Below are 25,707 nucleotides of genomic sequence, written 5' to 3'. Positions count from 1 at the left end.
TCTCAAAACACCAACAATAACAGAAATTTCCAAATTCAGTAATAAAACAAAACTAAAAATAGGCAAAAAATTAAACAAATACTTCACAAAAATACATGTGGTTAGCAAATGACACATAGTATCTTTGGTCATTAGGGCAATACAAATTCAAGCTCCAATAAAATGTCAACACATACTATGTAGCCAATTTTTTTTTTAAGCTGATTATTCCAATTACTGGAAAATATATGAAACAACTGAGCAGTCATGCCCTGCTAAAGAGATTATAAAGTGGAATAAAGTTTGGCTATTTTTTAAAAACAGCCTTAAACTGGAAACAACCCAAATGTCCACCAACAGCTGAACAAACAGTGGTATACCCACACAATGGAACATATCCATACTTTACTGTAAAAAGGTAGGAAGTACTGACACACGCTTCAATGTGAATGAATCTCACAATAATCAGAAAGACTAAATACTGTGATTCTATTTATAAAAAATTCTAGGAAATACTGACTGGCTGGAAGCCTGCAGAAGGGAAGTGCAGGAGGGGGAAGGGAAAAACATACAAAGGAGCTGGAAGAAACTTCAGAGACAATGGACATGTTTAAGACAGTGTAGGGATGTCCAAGGTGATGAAAACTGTCAAACTGTCACTTTAAATATGTTCAGTTTATTATATATAGTACTCCATAAAAAACAAACAAACAAACAGGGGCTGGAGAGATGGCTCAGTGGTAAGGAACTTGCTTACAAAGCTTAATGACCCTGGCTCAATTCTTCAGTACCCACATAAAGCCAGATGCACCAAATGGCACATACATCTGGAGTTCATGTGCAGTGACTAGAGGCCCTGGCATGCCCATTCCCTCTCTCTTTCTCCCTTTCTCTCTCCTCTCTGAGATACACACACACACACACACACACACACGTATATATACATATATATGTATACATATACATACATACATATGTACATACACACGCACACATACATACTCAACAACTAAACAAACCAATTAAAAATTCACAAAAAATTAAGATATTCTACCCAAAGATGTATAAGTGGTAAATAAACACAAAAAATGCAGTCAGGTTCGCATTGTTGGGAGAAATCACCCAATCAAGCAGCTTGTTGGGGGGGATAAAAAGAGGTTTATTTTGGCTTATAAGTTCCAGGGGGAAGCTCCATGATGGCAGGGAAATGACCACATAAGCAGAGGGTGGACATCACTCTCTGGCCAACATAGTATGGACCATAGCAAGAGGACAGTGTGCCAAACACTAGCAACGGGGAGCTGGCTATAACACCCATAAGCCCGCTTCCAACAATACACTGCCTCCAGGAGGTGTTAATTCCCAAATCTCCATCAGCTGGGGACCTAGCATTCAGAACACTTAAGTTTATGGGGGACACCTGAATCAGACCACCACAAGACCCATAATGAAACATCACTATATATCTATTGAATAGCTAGAAATAAGAGAAAGAAAAATAGAGAAAACCAAGTGTTCATAAGAATATGTGGCAACTGGAGCTCTTACATTGTTGGCAGAATACAAACTGAAGCCAGGTGTAGTGGTATGTACCCCTAATCCTAGCACTTTTGAGGTAAGAGAATCATGTTAAATTTGCAATCTGTCTGGGTCATAGAGTGAGTCCCAGGTTAGCCTGGGCTAGAGTGAGTCTTTACCTCGAGAGAGAGAGAGAAAAAAAAAAAAAAGATCCCTACCCCACTATCTACAAGCTTCTCAACAGGGGCCACGTGCTGCCAGAGCCAGCCATAAGAGGTATCTGGGTCTTCAGGCCCAGCCCAGGAAGGACCCAGGGAGGCCAGACCAGCCACAGCCACAGCCACAGCCACAGCCCTACCCATGCAGCCTCTCTCTATTTGAGCCCGAGAAGCAGATCTGTTGCAGCAACTCAGGCTGCACAAAGAAACCATTCCAGAAATGGGGCTCCATTCGGTGTCTTAGAGTCAAAGGCGCACTTCATTGCTGCTTTCCAAATTCTGAGCATTGTCAGGGCCTTTTCCCTTTGAAGCCTTGCTGAGTGATTGAAGCGTCTACTTTCTGAGGGGCAGATAGCACTGGGCCGGTAATCTGACTCTAAGCCACTGGATAAAGGTAGTTTGTTTCTTCTCAGCCAGTCTGTCAACACCTCTTCAGTAATTAGCCCTAATTATTACAAAGGGCCAGCCTCCCTTTCGGTTATTAAATCAGAAATAGTATCATGGCTGGGCATCTGTCAACACCCGAACTGGCGACCTTCGATTCATTGAATCCTCTGTCAGTCTCTTCCTTGGGAAGCGCCCAGGCAGGCAGGGAGGGTGGGTGCCTATAGCCTGGTGCTGAAACGAGACCTGGGCACCTTCCCTAAGGCTTCAAGGACACACTCCAATCACCATCTCCCCTCATTCCAGGGCTGACCAATGTCAAATTGCATATATGTGGAAAGGGGCTCCTTTCCCCTGAGGGTTAGGTGCCCCAAGGCCTATATCCGAGCACCCTATCCAGAAGTGTCAGGCAGTCTGCAGCCTAGGCTGACAGCTAGGCCCGAGGCCCAGTGAGGCCCTTTGCTATCTGTTCAGGGTTGCACAGGAAAACCTCCTGGAGTGGTGGGAACTAACCCCCAGCTGCAGGAAACCCCAGCCCGAGCATCCCGGCTGGTGGAACATCTCCTGGGAACTTACATTCCACACCAGGGCTTGGGTTCTAGCTGTAGTCTTGATTTCCATACTGGGCTAAAACACTGTGGTCCTGAAGGCCCTGGAGGAAGCATGACCACCTAGAGTCTGAGCTTGGGCCTCTGCTTCCCTCCAGGAGAAATGGGCCGACTGCTCCACAACTGAGGCCTAGTTCCCATCAAGCAAGGTGGTGCTGCCCCAGCCAGATTGATGGCATTACCTCCTTGGGGATAGTGTACAATACCAAGCCCTCTAGGGCTCCTGGCCAGCAGTGAGCCCAGCAGTACCCATCCCACCAGGTCTTCATGGGTCCCCTCCCAAAGGACTCCAGTGAAATAGAGGAGGGGCAACAGAGACCAAGACACAGTCTAGCTTTCCAATAGGTCTGGTCTGCTAGAGATAAAGCCTACCTGGGAGACTTAGGCCCCAAAGAGAAACCATCACAAACCTTGTGCCAACCCACCAAGGACTTCTCTTCTACCCAGTGGTGCTACCACCAAGTCCCTCTCAGGTACTTAAACAGCTTGGAGTCCTTGTGGTCACCAACCGTCACACTGGCAGGGTCAAGCTGACTGGGACTATAGGAGTGGGTTTCAGGAAGAAAAAGACATGAACTGGTTTTCGTCTTTGTTGTTCAGAAGTCTTTGTTTTCTGCAAAGGCTTCCTGCAACTGTGGGTACTGAGGCTACCAGTCACGGATCGACAGCTGAGGAAATGCCAGGGTGGAGCTGGCTGGGCTTGCAGGGGCAGATGGGGACTCTCTGTAAATAGCACCTCAAGCTGTACAGCTAAAGACATCCACTGCCCATGTCCATGGAGCCTATGAGATGGCAGGAAGAAGCCTGTTTAACCAGCCTGTCCTGAGGCACTTATGGGCATATGTGGGAGCCCAGCCAGCAACAGGCCATAGGCCTTTCTATGTCTCAACATACAGAAAATCTTGCTGTTTTACAGAAAGTGTGACCATCCTTTGTGCCATTTGCCAGGAGGCTGGATCCTACAACCATGTAGGTGTGGGGTGAGGGTCTAGGGAAGGGGCTCAGTTCACTGGTGAAAGGGGTCCCTAGCCATGGCAGTGGAGCACAGACAGAGACTTATCTACAAGTGCTCCATCCTCTGACATAGGTCACCTCAGAAAGGGAGCTACTGTTACACCCACAGGGTGGCTAGGTGTGTACCCTGTGCCCTGATAAGCATGCACACCCATGTGCACTGTCAGCTGTACACGTGCTTATAAAGACATGCCAATGACACATCCACTGCCCCGTCTACAGCAGGCATATCAGGGTAAAAGCCAGCCTCCTGCTGGCTGTGGATCTGCAGGAACTATAAGTGGACATGTTTCTCACTGAGGACCCCGCATGAAGTCTATGAAAAGGGCTCATCTCTATGGACCCCAAGTTCCCACTCCCAGGATGCAAGATGTTACCCTGGCAAGGTGCCTCTGTTGGGTCCCCACCATGTAGTGCTTACCTCTTGTGGCCCTGGGGGGAATAAGGGACATGCCATTTTCTCTGTGGCACCAAATTTGTTCTTTAAAGTAGCCAAGACAATTTGAGGAACAAGATGCATGTAAACATCTACCATAAAATCAAGACTCCTTATACAGAGCCTAACTACCATGGGATAGCTCAGACCAGACCTGTGAGCAGCTAAGGCAAGGCTGGGTCTGTACCCTATGGAAAAAGGGGAAATGGGATCCTCTGATAGTCAGGATACAACAGACTGTGTTCTGGAACACTCACTCCCAACTCAGTGGCCTTACACATTAAAAATTTATTTCTTTCTCAGATTACATGTCCATTGTGCTAGGCAGAGTCTCTGCCCATCATGGGACTCCACAGCAGACCCTCTGTCATCCCAGTCACACTAGCAAATGGACTTTAGTTTAATGTCAAAGGCAACAAATGAGATTTTAGGAAAACAGGACAGTACCACTGAACCCTCATGTAGGGAAAAATTTCTCAGGCTGATGAGAGGTTTAGTGGTTAGGGCGCTTGCCTGTGAGGCCTAAGGACCCACGTTCAACTCACCAGTACCCACATAAGCAGATGCACAAGGTGGCATATGCATCTAGAGTTCATCTACAGTGGCTACAGGACCTGGTACATCCATTCTCTCTCTCTGCCACTTTCTCTCTCAAGTAAATAAATAAATTTTTAAATTTAAAGAATTTCTCTTAAATAAGAAATGAAATGAGCCTGTGTAGAACAGCTAGGAACTACCTATTCAGAGCAGGAACTAGAAGTCCCCAGAGGGGGTTTGCACATGGCACAAAGGGCTGCTATTAGCACTGTCCAAAAATTGCAAAAATGGGGAAAAAATACTTCTGGCATTGTTCTAGGCTGAAATATCCCCCTAAATTCTTCCCCAGTACATACAACAGAAAGTGAAAATATCAGAGCTAGGCATGGTGGCACACGCCTTTAATCCCAGCACTTGGGAGGCAGAGGTAGGAAGATCACCATGAGTTGAGCTTGAGGCCAGCCTGAATTCCAGGTCAGCCTGAGCTAGAGTAAGACCTTACCTCTAAAAGAAAAAAAGAGAAAAAGAAAGAAAGGAAACTGAAAATATCTGGATAGTCTTTAAGGAGGTGATTTAGGTAAAATGCTGGCATTAAGAAAGGCCCGATCCAACATAACTGGTGTCCTACAAGGGGTGACTATGACACACACAGAAGGATGACTATGTAAAGACATGGAGAAGATGATCACCTATAAACCAAGAAGAAGCCTCAGGAGAAACCACTCTGCTTGTACCCTGACATTGGACTTTTAGGACCCAGAACTATGGGGAAATGAATGTGCGTGTTTTAAACACACAGCCTATGGTGCACAGACATCTTTGCATAAGCCCTTCTCTCCCTCCACAGCAACACAATCCAGCAATAGGAATGGACTTTTAGGACCCAGAACTGTGAGTAAATGCATGTGCACACATCTTTCCACAAGCCCTTCCCTCCCTCCACAGCAACACCATCCAGCAATAGGAATGGCTGCCCACACAGCTTAATCTCAAGTAGCCCACCCCACAGAAACCTGTGAGACTCCGGTGAGGCTCAGTAGCTCCCTCTGCCCACAGTTGTGTAAGAGTGGCGGCATGTATAACCTGTGGCTTGTGGTCCTCCCCCTGCCTGACTGTGACATATGGAAGACCTAGCATCACATGGCCCTCAGGGACTGCAGTAAACAGAGTATGTCCCAGCCCATCTGTGGTAAACATATACCTAAGCAAAAAAGGAGTAGTGCCCACTCAGGTCATTGAGTCTAAGTTTTTATTACCACAGCATAATCTAGCTGGCACTGATGGACACTATAGGAATGACACCTTTATTTGCCCTGCCCTCCACTGCTGGATCTTTGGAATGTTGCAGTTTTTCTGTTCATAATGCAGTGACACCCATGAGGCAGTCACAAAGGCTCAGGCACCAGCCAAAGCATGGTGGTTTTAACTTTATTTACCCTCTTGACCACCAAGTGATCACAAACCATTTTAATAGCTCAGAGAGAACAGGTGAACTGAGGCAAGATGCGACCAAACTTAAGTCCACTCTCAGAACCCACACCCCATGATGGGACACGACTACGTATGGCACAAGCCTCCATACTGTGAGCAAGTGGTAGGTGCACATGCTGGCCTGTAGTTGTTTTAAGCTAAAGTGTGTTACGCTCCCACCAATAGCATGAGGAGATCTATTTACCATGCTTTTGGCAATTCTGGATACATACACGTTTAAAATCCTAGGATCTCCCTTATTTTCCTGTAGCATTGCTCTAGTTGGGATCTGAAATGTCCCCCAGAGCCTGTATGTTAAAGGCTTGGTCCCCATATCTTATTGAGAGATGGGGCCTAGAAGGTGGCTTTAAGCCACTAAAGATGTACCTGTGAAGGGGATATTACGCCCTCAGCTCCTTCTTTCACTTTTTCTTATTTTGGACATGAGGTGAATTGTTATACTATGTGCTGCCACCATGACAAGCTGCCTCACCACACATTCAAAAGCAATGGGGCCAGTCAATGGTGGACTAAAGCCTTTAAAACTGTGAGCCAATATTTCCTTTATATAAGTTGACTATTCTAGGTATGTATTATGATAGCAAGAAATTAACACAAATACTTTTATGACTTTTAAAATATTGATAATCTGTAATCCAATTGGAATATATGCTAAAACTGAGGTAAGAGGATAGGGAGATATCTCAGTAGGTAAAGCACTTGCCTAAAAGCATGAAGACTTAAGTTTGATTCCCAGAACCACATAAAATGCCAGATATGATAGTACACACCTGTAATCCTAGGCCTGGGGAGGAGGAGAAGACAGATTCCTGGAGTTCACTGGCCAGCTAACCTAGCATAATTGGGTGAGGTTCCGGCCAGTGAGAAACCCTGTGTGAATTCCAGGTCAGCCTGGGCTACAGCATCTCGAGACACTAGCGTGAAAAACAAAAAAAAGAGGTGACTGGGGGGCTGGAGAGATGGTTTAGCTTAGTTAAGACACTTGCCAGCAAAGCCAAAGGACCCAAATTTGATTCCCCAGTGACCATGTAGAGCCAGATGCACAAAGTGATACATGCATCTGAAGTTTGTTTGTAATGGCTAGAGGCCATGACCTGCCCATCTCTCTATCTGCCTCTTTCCCTCTCTTTCTCTCAAATAAATAAGATACCAACCTCACTGCTAATGTGAAGCATAGAATGTTCATGGGAAAACAATAACTAATAAACTTTAAAAAAAAAAAAAGAGGTGAATGGGAGCTGGAGAGATGGCTTAGTGGTTAAGGCACTTGCCTGTGAAGCCTAAGGACCCAGGTTTGATTCCTCAGTACCCATGTAACCTAGTGTCTGGAGTTCATTTGCAGTGGCTAGAGGCCCTGGGCCACCCATTCTCCCTGTCTCTCTAATAAATAAAAGTCCTACAGAGACTGGGAATAGAAGGAACATATCTCAGCATAATAAAGGCTATTTAGGACAAGCCTATAGCCAACATATTACTAAATGGGGAAAAAATGGAAGCTTTTTCACTAAAGTCAGGAACAAGACAAGGGTGTCCACTGTCCCCACTTTTATTTAATATAATACTGGAAGTCTTGACCACAACAATAAGGCAAGAGACACACATAAAAGGGATACAAATTGGAAAGGAAGAGATCAAGTTATCATTATTTGGAGATGACATGAATTCTATGCATAAAGGACCCTAAAGACTCTACCAGCAAACTGCTGGAGCTGATGAACACCTATAGCCATGTAGCAGGATACAAATAAACACACAAAAATCAGTAGCCTTCCTATATGCTAACAACAAACACACAGAGGATGAAATCAGAGAATCACTCCTGTTCACAATTGCATTTAAAAAAAAACAAAGTGGGCTGGAGGGAAGGACACAGGTTCGATTCCCCAGGACCCACATTAGCCAGATGCACAAGGTGGCTCACGCATCTAGAGTTCATCTGCAGTGGATGGAGGTCCTAGCATGCCCAGTCTCTCTCTCTCCCTCTTTCTCTGTCAAATAAGTAATAAGTAAATAAATAAAAATAAAATATTTTAAAAATAAAGTACCTTGGAATAAACCTAAAGAAGTGAAAGATCTCTACAATGCAAACTTTAAAACACTCAAGCGAGAAATTGCAGAAGACACTAGGAAATGGAAAAACATCCCTTGTTCTTGGATCAGAAGAATCAATATTGTGGAAATGGCAATCTTACCAAAAGCAATCTACGGGCTGGAGAGATAGCTTAGTGGTTAAGCACTTGCCTGTGAAGCCTAAGGACCCCAGTTCGAGGCTCGATTCTCCAGGACCCACATTAGCCAGATGCACAAGGCAGCGCACGCATCTGGAGTTCATTTGCAGCGGCTGGAAACCCTGACGCACCCATTCTCTCCCCCCCCCTCCCCTCCCTCCCTCCCTCCTTCTCTCTGTTACTCTCAAATAAATAAATAAAAATGAACAAAAAATTTTTTTAAAAAAGCAATCTACCCATTTAATGCAATCCCCATCAAAATTCCAACGGCATTCTTCATGGAAATAAAAAAACAATCCAAAAATTCATCTGGAAGCACAAAAAAATCTCAAATATCTAAAACAATACTGAGCAACAGAAATAAGGCTGGTGGTATCACCATACCTGATTTTACCCTATACTACAGAAACACAGTAACAAAAACAGTGTGGTACTGGCACAAAAGCAGACATGTAGATCAATGGAACAGAACACAGGACCCAGATATAAGCATGGGTAGCTCAAGCCACCTGATAATTGACAAAAATGCCAAAATACTCACTAGAGAAAAAGACAGCCTCTTCAGCAAATGGTGCTGGGGAAAGTGGGTATTTATCTGTAGAAGGATGAAAAAAGATCCTTCTCTCTCTCCATGCATAATAATTAAGTCCAAATGAATCAAAAACCTTAAGATTAGACCTAAAACTCTGAAACTGCTAGAGGAAAAAGGGAAACCCTTCAACATATTGGTCTTCACAAAGACTTTCTGAATATAACCCCAATTGCTCAAGCAATAAAACCACAGATTAACCACTGGAACCTCATGAAATTACAAAGATTTTGTATGGCAAAGGACACTGTGAATAAAGCAAAGAGGCAACCTACAGAATGGGAAAAAATCTTTGCCAGCTATACATCTGATAAAGGATTAATATCTAGAATATACCATTAACTCAAAAAATTAAATAATAAGAAATCAAACAACCCTATTAAAAATGGGCTATGAAACTAAATAGAGAGTTCTCAAAAGAATACGGATGGCATATAAGCATCTAAAAAAAGGTTCTACATCCCTAGTCATCAGAGAAATGCAGATTAAAGCTACATTGAGATTCCATCTCATTCCTGTCAGATTGGCTTTCATCATGAAAACAAATGACCATGAATGCTGGCCAGGATGTAGAAAAAGAGGAATCCTTCTACACGGTTGGTGGGAATGCAATCTGGCCCAGCCATTGTGGAAATCAGTGTGGAGGTTCCTAAGACACCTAACAATAGATTTATCATATGACCCAGCTATAGCACTTGTAGGCATATATCCTAAGGATTCATCTCATTACCTTAGAGATTCTTGTTCAACCATGTTTACTGCCATTCAATTCACAATAGCTGGGAAATGGAACCAGTCTAGATGTCCTTCAACTGATGAGTGGACAATAAAGTTATGGAACATTTATACAATGGAGTTCTACTCAGCGGTAAAGAAAACTGAAGTTATAAAATTTGCAGGAAAATGGATGGATCTGGAAAGGATTATACTAAGTGAAGTAACCAAGGTCCAGAAATGTTGCATGTTCTCTTTCATATGTGGATCCTAGCTACAGATGATTGGACTCTGGTGTGAGTAGGAATCAAACTCATCAGATTAATGGGGATAAAAAGGCCCAAGTGAGGTCAGTAAGTAAAGGAAAGGTGGAGTGAGACCTAATGAAAACCCAAAATGATATAAATAAATCATATGGAAACCTACTTTTTTGGACAATAGAACACTCAGGAGCCATAGATTGTTACTAGAAAATTTTCACTGCCAGGGATGGGATACCTTCCAGTGAGTTGTTGGCCAGGGAGGTCCCTGATGACCCCAAAACATTACAGGCCATTGCCAAGGCCCTTGGTTTCCCACCAGGAATAGATGGTAAAACCCTATTGCTGAAGACTCCACATACTTGGGCTGCCAGGTCACTGAGAAATCAGGCTGGAGATGAGCTGAAAACCTCCTCCAGGTAGACCAGCTGACAGAAAGCCAGAAGAAACCACATTGCATGCAGTTCAATGGAAGACAGAGAAATCACCAGTAAAGATACCCAACAGCTGACAATGCAAGCCTTACATTTGGCCATCTAGGCCAAATGAGCCAACTGGTGCAATAGTGGCACATCTGATATGGGGGAAACCAACCACAATCTAATTTGATTAGAAGTCCATTCCATGGGAAGGAATACATCTCTGATACTGAAAACTTACAACAGGGGTAGTCATGAGCCTTAGGGGTGTAATGTCTGCTGGTATCTGGCTAAATGTGTATACTATGCTCATCAAACTGCCCAGTAAACATTTCTCTTAATGTCCATACCCATATATTAATGCTACTCTCACTTTTGGCTACAGAACCTTCTCTTTTCAGATGGAAGTGATGACTCAGAAGGCACCATGGTGCTGAGAAGAAGTGACAGAGGGGTGCTTAGCACTGAAATATCTCAATCACACCTTCCATGGCTCAGGGTCCATTGCAGAAGCAGCAGCAGAAAGAATGTAAGAGCCAAAGGAAGGGTAGGACTCCTTACAACGTGCTCCTCTAGACACAAAATATCCTGGATATCCATGACCTCACAGTGCCTGACATTACCTACACAAGACCATCTTAATAGGAGGAAAAGATGATGATATCAAAATAAGAGAGAAACTGATTGAGAAGGGGAGGGGATATGATGGAGATTGTAGTATCAATGGGGAAAGCAGGGGGAGGGAGGGAATTACCATGGAATATTATTTACAATTATGGAAGCTGTCAATAAAAAATAATAACAAAAATCTATTTTTTACAGGTAGGAGGTAGAAAATGGAAGTTGTTAAACAAAAATAGTAAAAAAATACATATGTATATAGACATATATGTATGTATATGTACATACATGTACATATATATTTTTTTGAAAAGTGAATGGTGCACTTAAGGAAGATACTTGAGGTTGTCCTGTGGTCTTCAGAAACACATGTACATATGTACACTCACAACCACACACACGTACCCATACATATACAAATGTGTATACACATGTATGCCACCCATACATAAACACACAAAACAGCTATCCAGAGCCCTAGCACACCAGACAAGCCTAACACATCACAGTCCACACACCCATACACACACAAAATGAGGTGGATACCCAGTTTTGCATTCTCTCAACTGCTTTAACCTCCTATTTATTTGAAACAACACCTGAAGCATGTACTAAAATTTCCAACTTATATGGCTCTAAAATGTTTGTGCTCACTACTGTTTCTTCACATCATTATCCAAGTACTGAAGATACTGCAATTTTAATACAAAGCATTCTAATGTCTCATAGAACATTATCCTCAGTACTTTTCTTGGAGATGGGATATTTTAAAATCCTCTGCGACTTCCAGTTAAGATGGCCGTGTAGGAACCATGCCAAAGCAGCCTAGGGGAGGAAAAGCAAAATACACTCTTCTACTAAAAAGTGGGGTGTATAAGAACCTACCAACTGTAGCAGAGAAGTAGGAGAGACCCAGAGCATCTAGAGGCCACACAGGCAGGCAGAAGCGGCTCCAGCAGCGGTGGCAGCAGGTCCACAGGGCCACAGCTGCCAGGTTTGGCTTGAGCCACAGGAAAAGCCAGGTGAGGGGATGTTCCACTCACACTGGAGTTCTTCGCAAACTCAAGAAACGTGAAGGGAGGACCGCATTGAGCAACTGAGGAACAGATCATGAGGTAGAAGATCACGTGGACCAGCGGGAGAACTAGAGCCACCATCTACAACCTCCCCCACTCCAGCGCAAGCGTCAGCAAGCACCAGAGACCAGGGAAAGGGAGCTCACAGTACCCTGCACCAGCGACCAAAGCAGCGATCCAACAACCCAGCCAGCCCACTTGAACCCACAGTGCACCAAAGAGGGACCCAAGCAGGAGCACAGCATAACTAAGACCAAAATCATCCCAAAAGGTAACTGGGATTACACCAGGTCAGTACCCACCAAATAATCCTGGTATATAGGCCTGAACTGGGAAGTGCTAATTGCACCTTCCATATCAGCATAAAGTATATGTTAAATCTGATGGATGGTTGGATTTGCCATTCTTAAATAAGCTATATTTTGGGCTTGTTATTTGTTGCTTTTTGATTTATAGTGGCTTTGTTTCCTCTTCTATTGTACATTAGGGAAGGGTCTAACTTGGTCAGAAGCTGACTTGGAACCCTCAACAGACCAGAAATCTTAGCCTTCTAATTGACAGGATTAAAAGTGTGGAGCAACACACATCTTAAGGGACAGTGACTTTGTAAAAGGATCTGGTTGTCGTGATACCTACTCTTGCATAAATACTCTGTGCTGTTTTTCATTGAATGTGTACATTGTTTAGATAAATTTTAGAATCTGCCTGTATTATGTTTCACTCAGCCTACTTGAATACTCTCATAGCAGGCAAACCCAACATCTAGGGTCAATTTGGTAGATAACTCTGAGAGTCTTAAGAGCTACACCTAGCACCTTAAGCTCCTAGCCTGAAGATATATAACATCAGATTGATTGATATATCTAATGATACTGCGGCTAACTAGAAAATACAAGCATTAAATTAATCCAGATGCAAAAATATGTACATTATAACACAAGAAACACCAAAAATCAAGACAATATAAATACACCAAAAAGTATTAATGCATTAGAAATTACCTCCAATGAGAATGAGTTAAAGGAATGCCTAGTTAAAAGAAATGCCTAAAAGAATGATTACAAATATGCTCAAAGAAGTCAAAAAGGAAATCAAAGGAATGAAATAGGAAATCAAAGAAGACACAGGAAATCAATTTAATGAAATAAAGAGGTCAGTACAAGACATAAATAAGGAAATAGAAATAATAAAGAAAAACCTGTCAGAATTACCACCAATGAAGAACACAGTCAATGAAATAAAAAACTCCGTAGGAAATCTCCCAGTAGAATGGAAGAAGGAGAGGATAGACTATCTAAACTAGAAGACCAGGTAGCAGATCTCATACAGTCCAACAAAGAGAAAAACAAACCAATAGAAAAGTATGAATGGGAGTTTCAAGATATTTGAGATGCTATGAAAAGATCAAACGTAAGAATTCAGGGTATAGTAGAAGAAGAATTTCACTCCAAAGGCATAGTAGTCGTCTTCAACAAAATCATAGAAGAAAACTTCCCCCAAATTGGGAAAGAGGTGCCAATGCAGATACAGGAAGCCTTTAGAACACCAACCAGACAAAACCTGGAAAGAACCTCGCCTCACCATATTATAATTAAACTACCAAACATACAAACCAAAGAAAATATATTGAAAACAGAGAGAAAAATCAAGTTACCTACAAAGGCAAGACCATCAGGATTATAGCAGATTACTCAACACAAACTTTAAAAGCCAGAAGGGCTTAGAGTGATATATTCCAAGTTCTGCAAGATAACAACTGTCAACCAAGGTTACTTTACCCTGCAAAGCTATCCATTCAAATAGACAGAGAAATAAGGACATTCCACAACAAAAGCAGGCTAAAAGAAATTTGAAGACAAAACCAGCTCTACAGAAAATACTTGGAAGAACCCTCCAAGCTAAAGAAAAAGAAAAGCACACATATAAGGAACCTGGAAAAAACAAACAATACTCAAATACTAGTTAACACAAGAAAGCAAAGGTAAAACCGGAAGAACTACAAAAAAATGGCAAAAATAAATACACACCTTTCAATAACATCTCTTAATATCAACAGCCTCAATGCCCCAACCAAAAGACATAGGTTTGCAGACTGGGTTAAAAATCAGGATCCTACAATTTGTTGCCTCCAAGAAACCCACCTTTCCACAAAGGATGGACATTATCTTAGGGTGAAAGGTTGGAAAACATTTTCAACCAAATGGGCCTAGAAAACAAGCGGGGGTTGCTATCCTAATATCTGACAAGGTAGACTTCAGTCCAACATTAGTTAAGAAAGATAAGGAAGGTCACTTTATATTGATTAAGGGCACACCCCAACAGGAGGACATTACAATCCTAAACATATATGCACCTAGCATGGGGGCTCCCAACTTCATCAACAAATGCTATTAGAACTAAGGTCACAGATAACACCAAACACAGTGGTAGTAGGTGACTTCAACATCCCACTCTCATCAACTGACAGGTCATCCCAGGGGGGTGGTAGGGGGGGGAAACAAGAACAAGAGAGGCATCTGGATTAAATGAGGTCACAGAAGGAATGGACCTAACAGATATACACAGGACATTTCATCCAAGTGCTGCAGAATATACATTCTTTTCAGCAGCATATGGAACATTCTCTAATTTTTTTATTTTATTTTATTTATTTATTTGAGAGCGACAGACACAGAGAGAAAAGACAGATAGGGAAAGAGAGGGAATGGGCGTGCCAGGGCTTCCAGCCTCTGCAAACAAACTCCAGATGCGTGTGCCCCCTTGTGCATCTGGCTAACGTGGGACCTGGGGAACCAAGCCTCGAACTGGGGTCCTTAGGCTTCACAGGCAAGCGCTTAACCGCTAAGCCATCTCTCCAGCCCGGAACATTCTCTAAAATAGACCATATATTAGGACACAAAGCAAATCTTAACAAATACAGGAAAACTGAAATAATTCCTTGCACTCTATCTGACCACAATGGAATCAAACTACAAATCAATAGCAAGAAAAGCTATAGAGCATACACAAAATCATGGAAACTAAACACTACACTACTAAATGATGAATGGGTCAATGAAGAAATCAATAAATTCATAGAGTCAAATGATAATGAGAACACAGCATACCAAAACCTTTGGGACACAATGAAGGCAGTCCTAAGGGGGAAATTTATAGCTTTTATAAGTGCCTATATTAAGAAATTAGAACGTTCTCAAGTAAATGACCTAATGCTTCACCTTAAAGTGTGCGAAAAGAACAAGGCAAACTGAAAATCAGTATATGGGAAGAAATAATAAAGATTAGAGCAGAAGCCGGGCATGGTGGCGCACGCCTTTAATCCCAGCACTCGGGAGGCAGAGGTAGGAGGATCGCTGAGAGTTCGAGGCTACCCTGAGAATACATAGTGAATTCCAGGTCAGCCTGAGCTAGAGTGAGACCCTACCTTAGAAAACAAAAACAAAAACAAACAAACAAAAAAAAAGATTAGAGCAGAAATTATTGAAATAGAAACCAAAAAAAAAAAAAAGGAAAGAAAATCCAAAGAATCAATAAAACAAAGAGTTGGTTCTTTGAAAGGATAAACAATATTGATAAACTCTTGGCAAATCTGACCAAAAGAAAGAGACACAAATTAATAAAATTAGAGATGAGGGCTGGAGAGATGGCTTAGCGGTTAAGCGCTTGCCTGTGAAGCCTAAGGACCCCGGTTCAAGGCTCGGTTCCCCAGGTCCCACGTTAGCCAGATGCACAAGGGGGCGCACGCGTCTGGAGTTCGTTTGCAGAGGCTGGAAGCCCTGGCGCGCGCGCGCGCGCGCGCTCGCTCTCTCTCTCTCTCTCTCTCTCTCTCTCTCTCTGTCTTTCTCTCTGTGCCTGTCGCTCTCAAATAAATAAATAAATTTTAAAAAAAATTAGAGATGAAAAAAGCAGCATCACAACAGATACCACAGAAATTCAAAAAATCATAGGGACATACTATAAAAACATATATTCCACCAAGTATGAAAATCTGTAAGAAATGGATGATTTCCTTAATTTATATGACCTACCTAAATTAAATCAAGATGACATTAATCACTTAAATAGACTTATAACAAGCGGAGATCCAAGCAGTTATCAAAAATCTCCCAACTAAAAAAAGTCCAGGCCCAGATGGATTCACTGGTGAATTTTACCAGACCTTCAGGGAAGAACTAACACCTCTGCTTCTTAAGCTTTTCCATAAAATAGAAAAAGAAGGAATCCTGCCAAACTCTGAAGAAGCCAGCATCACCCTGATACCAAAACCAGGCAAAGATAGAAAGAAAGAAAGAAAATTACAGACCAATCTCCCTCATGAACATAGATGCAAAAATTCTCAACAAGGGCTAGAGAGATGGCTTAGTGGTTAAGCACTTGCCTGTGAAGCCTAAGGACCCCAGTTCAAGGCTCGATTCCCCAGGACCCACGTTAGCCAGATGCACAAGGGGGCATACACATCTGGAGTTCGTTTGCTGTGGCTGGAGGCCCTGGCATGCCCATTCTTTCTCTCTCTGTCTCTTTCTCTCTCTGTCACTCTCAAATAAATAAATAAAAATAAACAAAAAAGTTTAAAAAATTCTCAACAAATTATTGGCAAACAAAAATCCTCTGCTATTTTTTTTTATTTATTTTTTGTTCATTTTTGTTTATTTGAGAGTAACAGAGAAAGAGGTAGATAGAGAGAATGGGCATGCCAGGGCTTCCAGCCGCTGCAAAGGAACTCCAGACGCATACGCCCCCTTGTGCATCTGGCTAACGTGGGTCCTGAAGAATCGAGCCTCGAACCGGGGTCCTTAGGCTTCACAGGCAAGTGTTTAACCGCTAAGCCATCTCTCCAGCCCAATCCTCTGCTGTTTTTTAACTTGAAGTCTTCATTTGCTTTTTTACTCATTCATGTATTCCACAAACATATATTTAACATATGTTTCCTGCCATTATAACTAAGGTTAGAATTTGTTTTAAATAATTAAGTTAGAAAAAAAATCCTCTGCTAGCCAGGCATGGTGGCACATGCCTTTAATCCCAGCACTCAGGAGGCAGAGGTAGAAGAGTGGCTGTGAGTTCAAGGCCAGCCTGGGTCTATAGAGTGAGTTCCAGGTCAGCCTGGGCTAGAGTGAGACCCTACCTTGGAAAAAGAAAATAAAGTCCTGCTGGCACACGCCTTTAATCCCAGCACTCAGGAGGCTGAGATAGGAGGATTGCTGTGAATGTAAGGCAAGCCTGAGACTACATAATGAATTACAGGTTAGCCTACCTCGAAAAACAAACAAACAAAAAATCTTGGTAGATCTATCTGCAGGAGATAAGACCTCTGGGTATTTAGTGAAGTAAGTGGAATATATTCACCTAGAAAGCAGGCCTGGTATTTTGGTTAGCCCAAGCATGTCCGGCAAAACCTGCCAGGCTCTGCAGCTCTAATGGCACCCTCCCCTCCAGGCTGTCTGCCCCATGTGCAGGTGCCAGCAGAGGCAAATGTCCTCAGGCTTCTTACATAGTATAGCCTTCTGCCTCTGGGAACAAGACAGCATACAGATCATCACCACTACTCAAAGGCAAGTGCTGCTGTCACTAACAAGCCTCTTTGTAATGGTCTGGAAGACCAGGCCACAATTGGCTCTTCTGTGCCACCTGCGTAGGCACCCAGGAGCAAGTAGCTTGGTCACTGGTAATACAAGTCTCTCCCTCCTTTCCATAGTGGCAAGAGCCCAACCTAATACTCCTCTTCTGATAGAACCCAGACTCATTTTCCAGATCATCTGGACCCTCTCAATTGTTCTCAAGTGTAGTGGAGGTGTCATGCACTGGGCCTTTGGAGGTATGGCAGACCATGACTCTCTGGATAACATGGCAGGACAAGGGTCAACAGGGAGGATGGCAATTTTAAGCAGAAGGGATTCACTTTAGGTCCACTTGAGGTGGGAAGGCAGCTGCATGGGAGCCAGCAATCTGGCAGGGACCAGCTGGGTAACTGGACCATCCATTCCAGAGAGCTGCTCCAGCTCCTATCACGAAAGCCGTATGTGTAGGTCTGGCCACAGCCAGATGAAGAGAGACTGGGAGAGCAGTCTATCCTAGCCCTAAGCAATACAATCTGAGACAGAAGTCCAGGCTGGGCCCAGATACCCAAGAATTCCCACATCTGAAATGAGGTGCATTTCAGTTTCTGTCAGTCTGTCTTGCCATCAGGGTTACAGCAATGAATCTAGACCCCCACTTCAACATCTCCAGCCATTTTATGTACTAGAGACCTGTGCTTTGAAATAACTTAGATAGAACCAAATGGACCCAGAGTATCTGTTAATAAATTACCAAATAATCCCAACAATTTCTAGTTTTCTAAATCTTACCAGATGTTTCCAAAAATTAAACAGCTGTATTTCCAGTCACAGTTCTATTGTTTTCTTCCAGATTTATGAACTCTTTTGTTGCTTTCACTATGTAACTGAAAGGACATTGATAGTCATATCTAAAGCACTCTAAGTTGGCACACATTATGTACTGAGTAACTCTTCCTCTGGTAAACTTAGCTGGAGGGAGTTTCTACACTCATCTCTCACTAAAAACCCCTCCTTGCAGAAAACCAGTCTTTCTTCATTCCAGTCCTTGGCCCAGGGGGCTCCCAGATCCCAGTCAGTTCTTAAAGCCACCTGCCACCTCCAAGCCCCACCCATTCAGCCCCAGCTCCTCCCATCAGAACCTTCCACATCCCCCACTGGAAGGTACCCTTGTGACAGAAACCTGGGACACCTCTAGCTAGAATTCTGCTCCTGACAGAATGAGTACAGAGTCCCACAAAACAAGGACTTTGCTTGTTAGCAGCTCCACAAACAACATTTAATCCAACTCCTATTAATTAATTGACAAAGCCCTAACCTATAGGCTAAGTCTGCAGGAGATATAAGATATTTACATTACTGGGGCTTTAAGTGTTGAACTACTGATGTTGCAGAGTATGAGGAAGGGGGCAGACCCAGGTGCCAAGATGTAAACACTCATACCAATTTCTAAGCATAACCAGAGAGGAATATGTAGTCAAGCTTAGCAAGAGGCTTAGGTTCCCCACCCCTTCTTCACCCAAACCTCCTAGCTGTCTGGGGCCTCTGCTAAGTCCACATGGAGGCATGGTTCCAAGCCAGGGTGCCATCCTATACCTCAAAAGGATGAATGTGGTATGCCTCATAGTTATAAAAAAGAATGGAATCCATCAAAGTCTAGTGACAGGGACTGGGAAGATGGCTCAGTAGTTAAAGGCACTTGCTTGCAAAGCCTGAAAGCCTGGGTTCAATTCTCCACTACTCACATAAAGCCAAATGCACAAAGCAGCACATGTATCCAGAGTTTCTTTTGCAGTGGCAAATAGACCCTGGCATGCTCCTCTCCCCCCATCTTGCAAACAATATTTTTAAAGGATATTTTGTTTTTTATTTTTATTTATTTATCTGAGAGTGACAGAGAGAGAAAGAGGCAGACAGAGAGAGAGAGAGAGAGAGAGGGAGAGAATGGGCGCATCTGGGCCTCCAGCCACTGTAAACGAACTCCAGATGCTTTCACATTGTGCATCTGGCTTACGTGGGTCCTGCAGAATTGAGCTTCGAACCAGAGTCCTTAGGCTTCACTGGCAAGTGCTTAACCGCCAAGCCATCTCTCCATCCCCATAAAAATATTTTTTAAAAAAGTATAGTGACTGAGCCGGGCGTGGTGGCACACACCTTTAATCCTAGCACTCGGGAGGCAGAGGTAGGAGGATCACTGTGAGCTCGAGGCCCTGAGACTATGGAGTGAATTCCAGGTCAGCCTGGGCTAGAGAGAAACCCTACCTCAAAAAAAAATAAAAATAAAAAAGTATACTGATAGATGATGAATTTTTAAGGGCAGTATAAACATATAATGGAATATTATTCAACAATAAAATACAAATCCATTAACAAGGGTGAAACTGTCAAGTGAAATAAGCCAGGTACAGACAGACACATGATACATGCTCTCATTTATATGTGGCAGTGGAGTTCATTTTACAGAAGTAGAGGGCAAAGTAGTAGTTCTTACAAGACAGAAAGGGTTGGGAGAGCACATGGAGGTCAGATAATAGACACCAAGATGCTTTAGATAAGAGGACTAAGTTCTAGTGCTTTACAGAGCAGTAGGGGGCTTGAAGTACAATGTATTATGTATTTTACAAAGAACTAGAAGATAATTCAAACACGACACCACATACAGAATTAATAAACCTGCCCAGGCATGGTGGTGCACGCCTTTATTCCCAGCACTCAGGAGGCAGACATAGGAGGATCACTGAGAGTTCAAGGCCAGCTTGGGACTACAGAGTGAGTGCCAGGTCAGCCTAGGCTAGAGTGAAACCATACCTTGAAAAAAATAAAGATATAATAAACCTCTGAGGATGGAAATACCAACTACATGGTCATACATTGTGTCTGGGCATCAAATTATACTACACCTCATAGATAAAGTCATTTTAAAAACCATATTAAAAAGACAGCGGGGCTGGAGAGAAGGCTCAGCAGTTAAGATGCTTGCCTGCAAAGCCTGAGGACCCTGGTTCAATTCTCCAGTACCCACACAATGTCAGATGCACAAGGTGGTGCATGCATGTTTAGTTCATTTGCAGTGGCTAGAGGCATTGGCATGCCCTTCCTCCCTCCCTCCCTCTCTCTCTCTCTCTCTCTCTCATAAATAAATAAAATATCTTTAAAACAAAAGAATAGCCGGGTGTGGTGGCACATACCTTTAATCCCAGCACTTGGGAGGCAGAGGTAGGAGGATCACCATGAGTTCAAAACTAAATAGTTAATTCCAGGTCAGCCTGGGCCATAATGAGACCCTATCTGGGGGGGGGGAGGGAGAAAAAGGAAAAATAGCAGCAGGGTGTGATGGTACAATCTTTAAACCCAGCAGTTGAGAGGCAAAGGTAGGAGCATCACTGTGAGACCAGCGTGGAATTACAGAGTGAGTTCCAGGTCAGCCTGGACTAGAGTGAGACCCTACCTTGAAAAACCAGAAACAACAACAACAAAAAAGCAGCAGCTTTCTTCAGGCAGCCTTTCTTACACTGCAACCTGGAAACTAGGAGGCATAAGGAACAGGACTGCTGGAGTATGGGACAAAGGCACAGATATCACATAGGACCAAGTTCAGATAGGGCAGGCCTGACAGGCGTGGTTCGGTCTGGGGAAAGGGGGGGCTCTTAGTGGGGACAGCAAGTGACAGGTGCTACAAACTGTCTATGGGACAGTTCCTGTGAGAACAGGCCTGGTGGGATGGCACTTCCAGGTACATGGAAACAGTTACATGGGCCCAGCTGGGAACATAGCAGGACTCAATGTGGTGGAACACATATTCAGCTAAAGGCTGAAAGAGCTACTCACGCTGACAGGGCAGCATCCAGAACATAGGTGCTTCTCTGGCCGGCTATGGGGTCACTGTAGTCTAGAAAATGTGGGGCTCCTTAGCTATGCAGGGCACTTCACCACAAGGGGCAATGCTATACCTGCCTGGACCATGTTCAGAACCCAGGATGCACAGTGGGGAACATGAGGAAAGAATGCCTTCTGTGGAGTTTCTGTGACACTACCTCCTGTGGGATATCCAGGGACACCCCCTAGTCTATCTCAGAAACCTTCTTCTTTGTTTTATGGTGTATGGAACCTTCTGGGTGAGCTGATTATAGCTTCTGGACAGGAGAGTTAGGTTCTAAAGATGCAGGTATTTAGGTGGGTGGCCACGGCCTCTGGCTGAGAGGCAGCTGGCCCTGCAGAACCAGAATCAAGGTTACATACAAGGTAAACTAGGTCAAGGGCTCTCAGGGCTCAGGAATGGTCTCCTTGTCCAGCTGCTGCTTAAGTGGACACTTCTAGACCAAGCAGGAGTGGCTGGAGCAGCTGAGATAGGCCTGAGAGGTTGGAGGGAGAACCTGTATTGAAAACTGGTGCCTCTGAGAACCTAGCTAAGTACTGCCTCACCAAAGTCAGCTGAAGAGTTTGATGTGGGAGGTGGGGACAAAGGGGCAAGGCACAGTAATGTGGTACCCAGCAAAACTGTTTGGGTCCTTGAGTAACTTCCTTGAGAATATGGTAGAAGACTTCATAATCACCAGGGAAAGGCTGACGTTCATTGAGGAAGGAGGCTATCCAGGCCTGGGTTTGGCCCATCAGGTGTCCAAGGATCTTACAGACATGTCTGAGGTTGTCCTGGTAGGACATGTAATTGCCAAGCTGGGCCAAAAAGTGGTCCAGCAGCCACAGAGTCATCAAAGGTGGCTGACCTGAGCCAAATACCCAGTGAAAGTTCATCCTGAGGGGCCAGGAGCCAGACATAGGCTCAGATGAGGGGGGACTTTCTGTAGGCTTATCACAGGATCATTAGCTGTGCTATTCTGCTTCATGGTCATGCATATGCATTGGGCTTCCACAGCAGGACCACTCAATCCAAGGATCCACCAAAGGGGTATATTCCACCCCAAGAGAGGTGCAGTCCACCTGCCACCAAAGGCGTGTGTTGGCATAATTGGCAGCTGCCCAGATGGCATTGCAAGGGACCTGCTGAGGGCACCTACCATAAAGCATGGTAGGAACTAAGGGAAGAAAGGAAGGAAGCCTGCACAAGGCTGAGTGTAGACAGAAGCAGCAGGCACAACACAACAGGACACTATCAGCTTGACAGGATGTGGCAGACCTTGCTGTTCCAAGCAAGAGCTGAGGGCCAGGGGAGCTGACAGTTGTGGCCTCAGGAGAGCTGAGAAGAACTGAGGGGACTGTCAGATGCAGGTCATCTTCCAAGGCAATTTGTCCAAAAACAAGTGGAGAAGAGCAGGAACTAGGCCCAATGTGCACCACCGAGCTGTCAAGGGGAGGCAGCAAGCAGGAAGCCCTGGATACACTGTCTAGTAAATGAAAGGAAGAGCAGACTCTGGCTACAGAGACAAGCTTAACCATAACTAATCTCACAAGTTATGGATTACCCTTCATAGGGGGTTGAATGGGCTTCTGGCCACCCCAACACTATGAACAGCTGAATACACCGAGCACATCAAAAGGCTGTTGCAAGCTAGGCAAGGTGGCACATGCCTTTAATCCCAGTACTTAGGAGGCAGAGATAGGAGGACTACTGTGTGTTCAAGGTCAGCCTGGGACTACAGAGTTCCGTGACAGCTTGTGATAGGGTGAGACCTTGCCGCAAACAAACAAAACAAAAGATTCTTTCATATCCCAGCACCAGGCACATCTGACAGACGCAGGATACCTGGCTGTCATCTGCTCCCTCCTGCCCAAGTTCCAGCTTCAAGCAAAGGTGTCTATCCTGAGCACATACCTCCCTCCATCCCCACCCCAGTCAGTGGTCTAGCACAGCAGCCTAACAGCTCAAGGTGAAACCCTATAATTCCACTGTAGGGTAGGCTCCTTCCACTGTCAGTACTAGCACTCAGGGCTTGAAAAGCTCCATCAGATGGTGGAACCTACCCCCACTCCAAGCAGTATTTACCCAGGAGGCCCAACCATCTCCCAGGGCACGGAACCCTCCTATGAGGCTCCCATACACTGTGTCAGTCTCTCTAGAAAGGGAAACCCACTCAGGATCTCCACTAAACTCTGCTTCACCCCCGTTCTCTATTGCCCAGTTCTCCACTACCTTGCACCTAGGAGCACCATGGCCTGCACACACTTTTATGCCTGACTTCTTATGCGTCTACCACGGCACTTCCCATCAGAGTTAGCTCCTCCAGGGAGCTACAGCTATATTGGTCTTTCCACCATTACCTCCCAGGTAGTTTGCAACACTCAGAAGCCAGGGTCACCAGCACCTACCTTCACCACTCAATCTGGAACACTGAGATACACCCCTGACTGACAATTAAAAGTCCCGCCCTTAGCCTTGGCTTCCCAACAAACTACAAAAACAGACACTAGGGCCTGAGGCAGCAGTTCTCCAAGGAGCCCGGGAGTCAGTGTACTGTCCACATCTTCCATTCTCACTAAAAACCTTAGCTGTCTGTCACCCATCCACTCACCTGCACACCTGCGTGCCCCTTGCAGCCTCAGGGAGTAGGTCCCCTGCACCAACAGCCAGTCCCATACCTCCCTCACCTATCAGTCGGGTGGTCTTTCTAACCTGCTCCTCCCAACCTGCCTGGCACTAGGGAATTTCGCTCCTTCTCCTGGGCTAGACAGAGCTCTACTAAGAAAGATCTGTAGCCACGGAGAGCACGTATTTGCCTCTGCAAGCCAAGGGCAGCGCCTGGAACGCTAGCACAGTCTCTGCTCCGAATCCCATGGGGCCCCGAGAATAGAACTTGCCCAAAGCCTTCAATGCAGGGTGAGGGCAGTCGACTGCACCGCCGCTCAGCAACCACCGCACAGGAAATCCGAACTCACAGGCCCCGTGGCAATGAAACCCACCTACCTGAAAATGCGCGAAGCCAAGGTCCAGGGAACTGCAGATAGGGACCGTACAGAGGCGCCTGCTTGCGGGGACGAGAATCTCAGAGCACCTACAAACTGGAGAACGAGACGGGCCTGAGTGGGACTAGGAGGGAAGCGGGCGCGACGTCCTACGACGGCAGGAACAGCCCAAGTGTCTCCAAAGAGCCTTTAACGGAGAGTCTGGGTCCCGCATCCAGAAGCAGCGCGACTCTGGGCCGGGGCTCGGCGCCAGAAGCAAGGACAGGACCGAGGGTGCCTCCAGGACAGCGTTCGCAGGTTCCCCCGCCAGCCGCTACGACCACCACTGCCACACTGACTCTCGGCGCCCACGTCCCTCGGCAGACAGAGACCCGGGACCTGACCACTCCGGTCAGCCACTCCCCCGGCGCGCGCGGCCGCCCGCACACACCTTTCCGCGCAGGCTCCCGGGGCGCCCCACGCCGGCCTCCTCGCCAGGCTGCGCAAGCGCTCCGCCGGGTTCGCCGCGCCTGCGCCTTGGGCCGTAAGGTTCCGGCCGCGCAGGCGCGTTCGAATTGTGCGTGAGCCGCAGCGTTGCACGGGGCGCGGGGTGGCGATGGGCGCGCACGCGCAGTGCCTCTCCGCGTCCAGTGCCCGGGGCGGAAGGGTTGCGAGAGTGTGGAATCTCCCCTCTCTGGGACTGTCTTCGGCTGATCCATTTTCGGTCTTTGGTACTGTCCTAGTGACGGCTGGACATCGGGGGTTCTTGAGCACCAGGAGGACCAATGGAAGACTAGGATAAGGCTGGGGAGTGGCGAGGGGTGGAGAGGATTAAGAGTGTCGCGAGGGTTTGGCCCTAGAGGGGCTCTTGGCCCTTTGGCCTGGTGAGTGCCTTCTGCCTTCTGGGAGTGTCAGGCCCACAAAATGCCCTCACCATTCGGCGTCCATGCTCAGAACCTGGTCTGACATGAGAGGCTAGGCTTGCTGACTGCAAGGACCCACCATTGGCATGTTTAGGGGCTGCGGATGAGTAAAGCCTGTAGCTGGCCCGGCCGTGTGTGGATGGGTATGTGCTTGCTGAGGTCTGGCTGAGAAACAGGACAGTAAGGGCCGGCTGCCAAGGCCTTTACATAGGGTTGCACCCAGTCCCAGCTTGCTGCCCAGACGGGGGGAGCTCCAGTCATCAGAGGGGATGAGACTGTGTGCCCCTCACATGCATGTTC

At 45.3% G+C, this 25,707-nt stretch overlaps 2 protein-coding genes across 5 annotated transcripts in view; both read right to left on the bottom strand.

Moving 5' to 3' along the window:
• The window catches only part of Gnb1l (G protein subunit beta 1 like), a 100,770-nt gene extending 75,772 nt beyond the window's left edge, over positions 1-24,998 (bottom strand). For 3 of the 4 annotated variants that reach the window (XM_045132541.1, XM_045132539.1, XM_004670845.2), the window contains exon 1: positions 24,507-24,929. The gene's annotated coding sequence lies outside the window, so the exon portion shown is untranslated. The other variant, XM_045132540.1, reaches the window with a different exon arrangement.
• Positions 17,993-22,672, bottom strand: Rtl10 (retrotransposon Gag like 10). The gene is given in 3 exon segments (XM_045132801.1): positions 17,993-18,094; positions 21,682-21,767; positions 22,216-22,672. Coding segments are annotated over 3 exon segments (645 nt in total).
• Positions 24,999-25,707: the final 709 nt, after the last annotated feature.

The sequence above is a fragment of the Jaculus jaculus genome, chromosome 13, assembly GCF_020740685.1.
Source record: "Jaculus jaculus isolate mJacJac1 chromosome 13, mJacJac1.mat.Y.cur, whole genome shotgun sequence".
In the NCBI taxonomy this organism is placed as follows: domain Eukaryota; kingdom Metazoa; phylum Chordata; class Mammalia; order Rodentia; family Dipodidae; genus Jaculus; species Jaculus jaculus.
The sequence above is the reverse complement of the archived record's forward strand: the minus strand, read 5'-3'. Positions and strand labels throughout refer to the sequence as shown.